Source organism: Micromesistius poutassou (assembly GCF_964030765.1).
Source record: "Micromesistius poutassou genome assembly, contig: SCAFFOLD_230, whole genome shotgun sequence".
NCBI lineage: Eukaryota > Metazoa > Chordata > Actinopteri > Gadiformes > Gadidae > Micromesistius > Micromesistius poutassou.
Window position 1 is genome coordinate 74,872 of NW_028177491.1, and position 12,375 is coordinate 87,246.

At 52.4% G+C, this 12,375-nt stretch overlaps 2 protein-coding genes across 2 annotated transcripts; both read right to left on the reverse strand.

Moving 5' to 3' along the window:
- Positions 1–63: 63 nt before the first annotated feature.
- On the reverse strand, positions 64–2,013 carry LOC311376077 (transmembrane protein 11, mitochondrial-like; the record flags this gene model as incomplete). Its single annotated transcript, XM_084490969.1, has 2 exons — positions 1,897–2,013; positions 64–523 (listed from the first exon to the last, which is right to left on the reverse strand). The coding sequence occupies exons 1-2, from the start codon at positions 1,941–1,943 to the stop codon at positions 64–66; spliced, it is 507 nt and encodes a 168-aa protein (XP_084347095.1). The 5' UTR covers positions 1,944–2,013.
- A 2,932-nt stretch (positions 2,014–4,945) lies between these two features.
- Positions 4,946–6,756, reverse strand: LOC311376086 (protein NATD1-like). The gene is made up of 3 exons (XM_084490976.1): positions 6,585–6,756; positions 5,834–5,952; positions 4,946–5,082 (listed from the first exon to the last, which is right to left on the reverse strand). The coding sequence occupies exons 1-3, from the start codon at positions 6,682–6,684 to the stop codon at positions 4,966–4,968; spliced, it is 336 nt and encodes a 111-aa protein (XP_084347102.1). The 5' UTR covers positions 6,685–6,756; the 3' UTR covers positions 4,946–4,965.
- Positions 6,757–12,375: the final 5,619 nt, after the last annotated feature.

Below are 12,375 nucleotides of genomic sequence, written 5' to 3' on the forward strand. Positions count from 1 at the left end.
GGGGGGCTCATACGGCGTAGAGTTCGTAGATCTTCTTGGCGCAGTAGGCCAGCGCCGCCAGCGCTATCGTGTGTGCAGTCTCTTTCTGTGCACGTCGTCGCGCCGCACCAGCACCACGGGCGTGGACGAGGTCAGCGTGTGCAGCGGCAGCCGCGAGAGTCTTTGGCCGTCGTACTCCACCTGGTACTTGCAGCACGGGTCGAACTGCCACGAGATGCCGTAGAGGGCGGCGCACGCCACGCTCAGCGCGCCGGCGGGCAGCGCCACGTAGCGGGAGTACTCCGGGGGCAGGGACAGCGGGGTCAGCAGGCAGGCCGTGCCCGACAGCACCGCCGTCTTGTGCAGGCAGTTGCCCACGGCGATCCAGCGGGCCGTCTCGTCGCCGATGCGCGTGGGCTCGATCACGATGTACTTGTACTGCGCCTCCAGGGCCTGCTCCAGCTCGAACTCGAACTGGTCCTGGGCGTTCTCCCCGTTGTAGATCTCGTGGACGATGTAGCAGTCGGTGGCCGCCATCACTCCCCTGGAGGGAGGTGGAGGAGGGGGGGGGGGGGTGGGGGGTTAGGGGGGGACAGAGGAGGTCAGAGGTCAGACCACAGGAGGGTCACGTTGTCATGACAACATCAGAGTTCAGTCTACACATTTACTCACCCCCCCCCCCCCCCCCCCCGGCCGTGACACACTAAACAGAACTGGTTTTAAGCTCTTAAGGGTTAAAGTGTGACACATCTCCTAACATGGGAGATTACATCAAACCAGGACAGTTCAGTTTCACCCCCAACAGACTCGCTGAACGTGAACATCGACCTGCATTCACCACACAACCCTCACTCATTCATTCATTCACCACACGACACTCACTCACTCATTCATTCACCACACGACACGACACACTCACTGCGGGAGTCGAAGGCCTGAGATAAACCGGTTTGGACAGAACTGCATTTGAACGTCCCCCATTGTCGAGATATAAAAAAATCCTTGACTAGCATAAAAAAAATAAATCGCCACCAACACGCATCAGAGGACAAGCAGAAACCACGGTCACACAGGACGGGACGGCCAGACCCGTCCGACCGCATAACTTCATCCACTACTTGAGTCATGACTTTCCGCCAACCGGCCAAGGGCATCCGGTACCGTTCCGCCCGTTGACACCCAACCGGGGCCGTCAAATCACGACTTCTAGAGCAACACACGTTAGGAAATCTACTGGTCCTGCGCCTCCTTGACATTCGAGGCCTTTCAGTAAAACTTGACCGGACGGAAAGCCCCCCCCCCCACACACACAGAAAGGGCAAAGCGCTGCCCCGCGTCCCGCCCGCCAGCCCCGGGGTGCTGGAGGGGGACACGGTGCCCCCTTCAGCCCCACGGAGGAGCTGGTGGTGTCGGTCCCCGGGTCAGTGGGGGGCTGGACGACACAAGGTTGGTCCGGAGTCGTTCTGAGCTAACGGTAGCCTTCTAGCTCCCACAGGAGACCGATCAGGAGGTCTGCTGATCGGCTCTCGCGGAGCGGATCGATACCGTGGAGCAGCAGCACGTGTCTCCTCCAGACCCCCCGACCCCTCCCGCCGTGAGGACCGTCTCCGGACCCCCGCTGCTGCGGCGGCGGATCAACACACACACACACCCCCCCCCGCCCCCCCACCGAGGAGCCAGGAGCCCGATAACATTCAGGCTAGCTGTTAGCCGCTAACCTTAGCCACCGATGCGCTCGCTCTCTCCCCCCCCCCCGCTCAGCGGCGCGCGGAGGAGCCGCTCGGTTTTGACCCGAGGCTCCGTGCGCGCGGAGGTGGGGGCGGGCGGGGGGTACGGGCTGCACGGACCGACCGCGGCGGGGACAAGACGTCCCGGTAACGGACACCCGTGCAAAGGTTTAAGGTTCGGCGGACTGACCTCTCCCTGTTTACCGGGACAGCGCGCCTCCTTCCCAGCGACGCCATGTTGGAGATGCAACACTGACTGCGGCTGACGTTTCAGGGCGCCGGGGGCTTGTGGGTAATGTAGTGTCGGCCCGCGCCGGGGTCGTGGGTTGTGCGACCGCTGGGAACTACAGATCCCGTCGTTTTTTTTGTTTTTTTTTTTACCGCGGCGTAATATGACGCAGGCACAATATTACGTGAGAGGTCAGACTTTAAATTAACATCATTACATAAACTCGTACTTGTTCGTACATGCAGCGCAACGACTCGGATTAAGCGATTACACGACAGGAACAGACTCAACAAATATAAAGATAGATCGAACTGACACACTCGGTGAACACGTTGGTGAAATAAGAAATCATTGAATGCAAAATCCAAACCGACAGATGTTTGCAGAGGCTTTGCCTGATGGACTTTTCCATAAGCGCAACAAACCGTGCAGGCCCCCCCGTGACGCGCTGCGGGGGGCGGGGGTCCGGTCGGGGGTCCGGGGGTACAACGCGTGATGGACCCGTTCAGCTTATTGTCCAAAACTAAATATGTTTCGGAACATTTTGACGTTTGCACAACTAAAATCCGTCAAATCTTCAAAATAACATAATTGAAAGTGATGTGTAAACTCCGAGCTCAGCTGAATAACGCATGACTCAAATAGTGGAGGTCTTCATGGTCTTCAGCCACACGTTATAACCACTGGGAGGAGGACTGGTATGACTCCAACCCGACTGTCCCAATACACGGCAGCAGGCTATGGTCAAAATAACATTTGCACACAAGTATAACTTTTATTTATGGTAACAAAAACCCCCAATAATTATTGATGGGTTTGGATTAGATGATTGCAATGTTTCACCGAGACCAGCGTTGCTTAGAAACGAACCCCCAATAAACACCACCACCCCCCCCCCCCCCCCCATAAAGTTAGGAGTAGAACTCACAGCAGACCTTTAATAATGTATTCTATGAATTATGTTAGATCTTAAAAACAAGTGTTTACACCGGTTTCTCATTGGTTATAAATGTGATCCGAGAACGTAAAACCGGTTTGAATTCGGTGAGGCTCCACCTGTTGGTCAACACACGCCCGACATGTGTTCAACTATTTATTAACAAACAAACAATGAAAAACAAGTCGAGTCGAATGCACCTGTAGGGTCAGTTCATGTAACTATACAATAATTACATTGAAGTAGCTTAAAAAAAGAAAGGAAATAGCAGAGAGGTCAACGCCAACGTGTCAGGAGCCCAGTGTCAGCACAACACCTTTCACTTCCTGTAGAACACCTTTCACTTCCTGTGCAGAATCACCTGAATGGATGTCTAGAGAGGAGGAGGAGGAGGAGGAGTGGAGGAGAGGAGGAGGAGGTGGTGGTCCCAGAGGAGGAGGAGAGGAGGAGGAGGAGGAGGAGGAGGAGGTCCTGGCCTCCAGAGGGTGATTGTCGTGGGCAGACCCGTGTAGACCAGGTGTAGATCAGGTGTAGACCAGGTGTAGATCAGGTGTAGATCAGGTGTAGACCAGGTGTAGACCAGGTGTAGACCAGGTGTAGATCAGGTGTAGACCAGGTGTAGATCAGGTGTAGACCAGGTGTAGACCAGGTGTAGACCAGGTGTAACTGTGCACTGGTTTGTAGTCTCAGTGCTGACTGAATGAGGACGACTCAAGCGGCCTCCGGGTGAACCAGCAGAACTGATCCTGAGCGGGCTCAGGATACGAGCCTCCTCGATAAGACCACCACCCCAGGGTGGAGAGGAGAACGACTGAATCATGGACATGAAACGTGACCAACGGTGATTCCCTGAAGCAGGAGACTCTGGGGACGGTGCACAGTGAGGGGGGGGGGGGGGTTAGCTTCTACATGATCTATTATTGCACAGCACAGTGGCAGAGCCAGTCTGTCTCTACGGGTCTACGTCTCTCTGCTGCGACTGGTTCATCCATCTTTGGTTCTCGAGGATGGACGTTGGTTATGAGTTTGAGCTCTTTGGTTCCGAAGTTCACAGGTTGTTTTGCATGACGGAGAGACAGAATAATAATAATAATAAAAAAAAAAGAACACAAAAACAGCAAAATACACAACTCCCAAGTCGCACATGATGGATATATTCTGCCCTAACAGAACGGGACTTGAAAAATAGCCTTTTTTAATCCAACACATTTGGAGAATCATATGACCTTTGAAACTAAACAAGCCTATCTCATCCTAAATACAGAAAAAACCCCAGATCAGAAATATATTTTAACTTCTCCTCCAGACAGATTGAACCCTTCAGTTTGACAGACGAAAGTATCCCATGACACGACAAAGCTTCAGGGTAGAAAATAAACGCTAAATTAAAAAAAAAAGTAGAGTAGCATGAGGCTGCTGGCCCTAACCTCGAAGCGTCACAACCTAGAAAAGAGTTCCCCCCTCGTATCGACCGCCCTCCCCCCTCCGGCGTCAGGAGGACTCCGGCATCAACAGACAAAAGACATGCAGGGTGCTGCTGCCACTGGACCCCACCCTGGGGTCCCTGGGGTCCTCCAGGCCGGTGTAGAGGCCCCCACCCTGTGGAGAGGGTCCTCCAGGCCGGTGTAGAGGCCCCCACCCTGTGGAGAGGGTCCTCCAGGCCGGGGTAGTGGACCTCCGCAGGGTGCTTGTATGTTCTTGTGGGTCACTGTGAGTGAATCTCATCTCCCCACCACCGCGTTCGTCGCAGCAGGAGGCCCCGAGGTCTGCTCCAACGGTGGAGGTCTGCGGACGGCGGCCTCTGTGGTCGTTAGGTTACATAATCTAGTCTCGTTAACAAGGGGCTTGAAAACCCTGTGATGTGGACATCCACCCCCCCCCACCGCCCCCCCCCCCCCCCCAAAGTATGAGGAGAAGATGTCTCTCTCGTTCTCTCCCTCTCCCCGTCCGTGTGGGGGTGTGGTGTGTTCTTGTCCGCCACCTCCACTCAGACTCTCCCCCTCCACCCTCCACCCAGAGTCTCCCCTCCACCCCAGAGTCTCTCCTCCTCCTCCACCCCCCCTCCTCCCTCCACCCCAGAGTCCTCCACCAGCTCACTGGTAGATGTGCTCAAAGTATCGTGGCTGGGGGTTCTCCTTGACGTACTTCTGGATGTACCAGCAGGTCAGGTGGGCCTTCAGGTCCTCCTCCACCACAAAGTCCATGGCGGCCTGCAGGTGGCAGAAACAACACGACATGGACCTGGTGTCCAGACAACAGAGCACACGCCTTGAACGCGTCATTCTAACGGAGGCTCAAGTTCCTGAGGCAAACTTAAAACTTTTATAATTAACGCTGGTTTGGTGATGCTGGCGATAGCTCAGACGCGTTATATCTGGTCAGAAATGCAAGCTGTAAGATCATTACATATAAACGTCATGACATGCATGAATCTGGTTTACTGAATGGTAAGTTCAAAAGGATTGTTGTATTATTGAAGTGTTGTGCAAGTTCACACTTCACATGAACTAGTTCAAAGTTCAGTTCATACAAAAGAAAATGAATAAATTCATAGTTCATTCATAGTTCACCAATTCAGTTTTGAACTAGTTCATGTTCAGTTCATTAACAGTTTTTTGAGAAACCAAAGAAAAGCTGTGGGAGTGAGTATTCTGTGCTTATCTTTTAAAATGAATCGTCTCCATTACCAGCTGCCCATCACTACAATCTCGAATTGTTGTGGATATTATTTGCACACCTGTTTCATTCATCACAACTAAGGCAGTAATTCTGTTTAATAAACACGTCATCTGGACCTAAGCATCAATTCAGAACGTCACAAAATCTGAACTAGTTCAAGTTCTTTAGTTAAAAATGTGTTACGTTCAGTTCCAAAGTTCATAGAAAAAATGAACGTGTTCAATGACCTAGTTCTTCTGAACCAGTTCTTCATGCACCACAACACCTGCGGACCCGCGCTACCTTGGCCAGGTGCTTGGCGATGCCGCGGCCTCGGTACGCGTCGGGGACCTCCGTGTGCTGCAGGTCCACCGTCTTCTTCCCCACGTACTCGTACAGCAGCACCGCGCGGTCGTGGGAACCTGAGACACAGACAGACAGACACGGTCACACGTACGGAGCGTCAACAGGTGGTCGCCGCTTCCGTTCACACGCGTTCATCATCAGCCACCCAAAGCCCCCCCCCGACCAAAGCCCCCCCCCCCCCCCCGGTCGGGTCACTCACAGGATGTCAAGCAAACGCTTTGACGCAATCACGGAACAATGTCGATCAAAATGTAAAATAGTAACGGAACAACGGGACTGGTGGCAGGACTGGTTCTTCTTGAACCCGATAACCCCCCCCCGTTCCTCAGTTGAGTTGAGCGAGACTCTAGGAGGTCTAGGGACCACAGGACGGATGAGCGGAAGGGTGGGGAGTGGGATCCACTCAGACCAAGTGGATCCCCTGGTTGTGGTAGAGGATCCACCACCGGGCCCGACGGACCGGCGGGGCGGGTTGAGTTGATGCTCCGGCCGGCCGGGCTAACGGCATCATCACACCCCGACCTGCACCCACCCACCACTCCCCCAGCGGTAGCTCCAAACCCCGGAGGGAGGGGGTCGAAGCCCCGCAGGTGAGGCTGTCCGCGGGGGTCGGAGTCGGTCGGTCCCCCGGGCTGGACCAGCAGGCTACATGTAGCCAGCTAGCTCCCAGACGTGTTGTTGAACTTACCATTCAGTCTGATCACGAACTGGCGCCGTTTCTTATCGTGCTCAACGTGGATCGGAGAGTTGTTGATCTCGAGGACATTTAATTGTGATCCATGAGCCATTATAGCTGCTCCGGAGGATGTTGAGCGGGGGGACTGCTGGGCCAGGACGGAGCTTGAGCAGTGAGAAATGGCCCAAACAGATTCATGGACACCAGAAGCAAAACACTACAGGGAAATCAGCTGTGGGGTCACGTGACGGCGGGCCAATGGGAGGAGCGGGGCCTCGCCTGGACGCCAGGTGGCGCCAGAGAGACGCGCTAAATACCAGCATGGGCCACGGTGTGACAGAACAGGCTATTTCTGCTGTTTTATTGCAAAGGATGGGATTTCCATCACCATGGCCGCTCAATCGTTTGATCTCCCAGAAGTGCCATATGTTTCTGTACTGAAGCAGTTTATCACATTTCAGCTGTAGTTGAAACTGTAAGCACGTGGTTGGTTTAATTATTAACCTTGTTTAAGATAATATATTGGACCAATTTAGACTGCAAATGAATATGCATTATGACATTGATATGACCTTAATATAACTCAATCAATCTTAAATTAAATGATAATACAAATAATAATAATAATAAAAAAATCTTCAATAGTTAACCAAAGGGACACAATGAATGTCTATTTCATCTTAACATAGACTGCCAGAGCTTACACAATGATTTATACTGATATATACTGAATATATATACTGAAATATATATAAATAAATAAATATATATATCTCCAACAATCTGTTAACTATGGATGCCTCCATTATTTACAAGTTGTGCCATCATGGAGTCCTGTTCTATTATAAAGTAGAGCAGTGGACAGTTGGAGACTAACCCGCACTGAAATTAAAGTTCTAAGTTCTAGAGGTAAAACCAGAACCTTCTGCTGGTCCTGGTCTGCATGTTCCCAGACAGAAGCAGGAGTCTGTCAGCTTCATTAACGCGTCTCCCTCCCTAAAGCTGTTTCTCCTAATCCCACCAAACTAATGGATTGTGTCAACTCCTCTGTTGGATTAGGTGTGTGTGTGTGTGTGTGTGTGTGTGTGTGTGTGTGTGTGTGTGTGTGTGTGTGTGTGTGTGCGCGCACACACACACCAACACACACACCTTGTTATTATGGTTCCATGTTCTTCTCCTGTTCCTAGGAGCACAATGCGCTTCATGTGAAGAACGTCCCGGCACTCTGGGACCAATCTCCATGGACTACAACAGGACTGGTTTGGAGTAATGTCGAAGAAACTGAAGTGAGTACGTTTATGGCCGAACGCTCTTCTGAGTGAGACTCGTGTTTTAGGCAACGGATCCTGGTTATAATACTCCGACATGGACTCCCCGATTGGGCCTAAACTCAATACCACCAGGCTGTGGTCTCAATGTGTATGTAATGTAAACATAACGTTCAGAATAATTTAGATTTGGGAATCGATTTATTATAATTGACACAATTAATCAAATGATGACACACATTAGAATTGATGTATCTTTTTTTTTTTTTTTTTTTTTTTTTATACATCATACTTAACATATAAATAACATTCCATTTGATTAGCATCAGCGTGTATTTTGGTTTTCTAGTTTCGAAAAGCGGAATTCCATTCCTAGTCTGTTCTGTTTGTTTCTGGTTACATTGAGAACGTGTCACCACTCTGTGTTCCACTCTGTTCCGCAGAGGCCACGAGGCATCGGCCCCCAAACCGACGCCCAAGAAACGGGTGAGTTATCATCAGCAGCATGCTCATCACGTTTTGGTTTCACCCTGTCTATCTGTTTAAATGACTGCCTACAAGGTACAGGTATGGAGTTCATACACGTTTACCCCCAAATGCACAACAACAGTTAACTCACAAAAAGAAGAAGAAGACGGATAGTTATGAGACGGGAGCGCGTTGATGCTGCTGAGTCAGGACTCGGTATCGGGAGACTCACGGAGTCTTGACCCAGAGAGTCCTGACTCCGCTCCAGTCTTCGGCTCAATGATCCTCCGCCATGCGGTCCGGTCCAGATTTATGTGAACGTCGAAGGCTCCGCATTGGGGAGAGGTCACGCCTCGCTCTCGCAGATTGGAATTGACTCGACTCATCGGTGATTAAGCAGTGGCTGTGCCTGTGCGCGCGTGCGTCTGTGTGTGTGTGTGTGTGTGTGTGTGTGTGTGTGTGTGTGTGTGTGTGTGTGTGTGTGTGCGTGTGCGTGCGTGTGTTTGATGCATGGCACTTAAGCAAATTAAAAGATCCCAGGGATTAAAAGATACTCTCTAAGGTTGGACAACGAGTGCCTCAGAAGACGTTTGGTAAGCAGAGGTGTTAAAGCTTTACGCACCATTTAACACTGGGCGGAATAGCTGTCCCTGTTGTCTGCTCTGTGTGTGTGTGTGTGTGTGTGTGTGTGTGTGTGTGTGTGTGTGTGTGTGTGTGTGTGTGTGTGTGTGTGTGTGTGTGTGGATTCCCCTCTCACCCCCCCACCCCCCCCCCCTCCTCTTTCTGCTCCGGGATAGGACCGAGACCCGTCCGCAGCGCCCGCCGGAGAGGGTGAAGGTAACCCGGCTGCTGGTGGAGGAGGAGGAGGAGGCAGCGCTCGGAGGAACAGCGGGTCTGGTGGTGGTCGTGAAAGCAGCAGGAGCACCGGTTCAGGGGGCAGCAGCAGCAGCAGCAGCAGCAGCGGGAACGTGGGTACCACCACACACACCGCCCCCACCGCCTCCAGCAGCGGCACCGGCAGCTCCAAGCAGGGCAGCAGCGGCGGCGGCGGCCGGGGCCGGAGAGCCGAGGGCCGAGGGGCCGACCCGGCGTCCAGCCGCAGCTCCCCGTCCCTCCCGCCGCCTTCCGCCGGGCCGCTCAGGAGCTACCGCTCGCTGAGCCGGCTGGACCAGGGAGCCGCCAGGGACGGTAGGACACTCGGCTGCGCTCGGTCCGTCTTGTCTTACGTTTTAAGTCACATTTACGCATGAGCCGCGTGTGCGATCTATTTATTTGGTGATTGTTTTGTACGGTATTATTATTAGCCTACTATGACTTATGTTTACATTCTAGCTTTAACCTTATTCTGCTCTACTGTAGGCCTACTCTAAGTAATTAATTAGTCTTTGTAGTCTCATACACGGTGACAACGCAACAGTAATAAAGTAGAAAGAAGACACAGAACTCAGTAATAAGAAATGACGCAACTTTATCCCAAAAAGTGAGCCGCCGTGACCCGTGACCCAACGTGCGGTTGTGTTTGCAGAACCCCCGTCCGCACGCGTCATGCCGAACACCCGAGTCCGACGTGGACCCCCCCACTCCTCCTCCTCCTCCTCCTCCTCCTGCTCGACCCCCGGGTGAGCTTCACCTCAGACCCCGCGACCTGACGCGCTCCACGGGGCTCCCCTCGGACGCAGCAGACCGGCTCTGTGGTTCTCCTGTGGTTCTCTCTCTGTGGTTCTCTGTGGTTCTCCCGTGGTTCTCTCAAGGCTCCTGATGTCTCCGTGGTTCTCTGTTGTTCTCCTCCTCAGATCTCAGGTGGGCAGCGTCTCCCGCAGTGAGGCCGACCAGCTGACGGACTCGTCCCACCACAACCAACCGAGGGTACCTCACTTTAATGGGAGCAGCAAACTGTAACTTTGTGGGGATAATATGTGGATAAAGAATATCCTTAAACAACGAGTGACTTTCTCAGGGATTTGAATCCAGAAGTCTCGGTAACCGAGCGGCTCTTTGTCAGAGTTTATAATATAAAGAGCCTTTTAATCTCATTGTACTTGTATAGTGAGACATAAAGGCATTCTATTCTATTCTATATCCGCGCTGTGGACCGCTCCGTTCTGAGCTCCTCTCCCACAGTGGACCCCGTCCCGGTGGGTTCTGCTGCCCCCTGCTGGTCATCGAGATCCACCGCTGTACAATAAGCTCGTTCTGGAGGGGCGTGCATAAACAGTTTGGGGGGATATTGCGCTGAATATCAGTTTGTTCCCTGCAGGCTGAAGCAGCCAATCACAAGAAAGGATGGATGATGCGCCAGGACTCAGAGGGACAGGTGAATCTATGGACGGATGGAAGAACAGCAGATGAACGGATGAACAGATGAATGGATTGAATGGTCCCTCCCTGATGCGTCTCCTCCTCTTTATAAAAAATGCAAAACAGAATTCAGCTATCTTAAGTCTGACGAGGGCGAATCCCAGCGCTCCCAGTGACTCTGGTTTCCTCCCGTGCAGTGGCAGAGACACTGGTTCGTACTGGCCCACCAGACCCTCAGCTTCTACCGGGACCCCGCGGCTGAAGAGGTTTGTGTGTCCCTGTCAGTAGCCTCGGACCCACCACCTCCCATCAGGAGGGTCAGAGGGTCAGAGGTCAGGAGGTCAGAGGGTCAGAGGGTCAGAAGGTCAGAGGTCAGGAGGTCAGAGGGTCAGAGGGTCAGAAGGTCAGAGGTCAGGAGGTCAGAGGGTCAGAAGGTCAGGAGGTCAGAGGGTCAGAGGGTCAGAAGGTCAGGAGGTCAGGAGGTCAGAGGGTCAGAAGGTCAGGAGGTCAGGAGGTCAGAGGGTCAGAAGGTCAGGAGGTCAGAGGGTCAGAAGTAGGGATGTGAATAACTCCAATTTTTCATGGTTGAATAATCAGTGGGTGGTTATGAACGAATGATCGATTATTCGATGTGTGCCGACATTCACAAAAGGCAGCCATGGATCATCGGCAAGAAATCACATCAATATTTATGCTTGTGTATTGTTTTTCTGTACATGATTAATAATAATAATAATAATAAACTAATAGTGCTACAGAACCAACATTAGTTCCGTCCGTTAATTCTTGTTTATTTGAATGGGAAAAAATGTTAACGGTCCAAATGTTGAAAATCGACTTTGACCCTCGGGAACGAATAATCAAATATTCTGACCCATCCCTAGTCAGAAGGTCAGAAGGTCAGAGGGTCTGACCTCTGGTCCTGACCTGAGCTGGTGTGTTTCAGGCGGATGAGGCGGACGGGGAGATGGACCTGTTCACCTGTTATGACATCACAGAGTACCCTGCTCACAAGAACTACGGCTTCCAGCTCCATGTGAGTGACGGTCCCGACCGTAACATTTACTGTAGCGTGTTATGTCATCGCTGCCCGGCTGACATGCCAGCTGTGTGTGTGTGTGTGTGTGTGTTCGTGTTCCCAGACCAGAGACGGAGTGCACACGCTGTGCGCGCTGACCTTCGGGACCAGACAGAACTGGGTCCAGGCGGTGCTGAACAACGTGAGGCCTGACCTCAACCGAGAGGTCAAGGGGTAAGGGGAAGACCTACTCTTTATCGTTTATGTATCCGCTCAAACCTGTGTGTGTGTGTGTGTGTGTGTGTGTGTGTGTGTGTGTGTGTGTGTGTATGTGTTATTCTTTATCACAGTTAACCCTTATAGAAAAGGACTCAGGTCTTAAGAAAGCCCCGACTCTGGAGAGAACGTTGAGGGAACGTCGCCAGCCACTCAGTAATCGATAGCCCGTCCGAGATCCGTCCGACCCCGTACACAGAACTTGTCTACGGCGGTTAGTTCTGCCAAAAGTAAAGGCTCATCAGGTTATCCACACTAAACACTGCACCACACAGCACCATCGCATGCTGGGAACTCCTCCCAATGCCTCCCCCCCCCCCGGTGCTAAGCAGGGGGGGGGGGGGAGAGGAGAGAGGAGGGAGGAGGGAGGCAGCTTTAACAACAACAGAACACGCGTCCGTAGGCCCAGGGATCCGGTGGGGCTGGATGCTCTCTGTGTGTCAGGGGGCGTTCCTCACACCGGTGTCTCCTGACT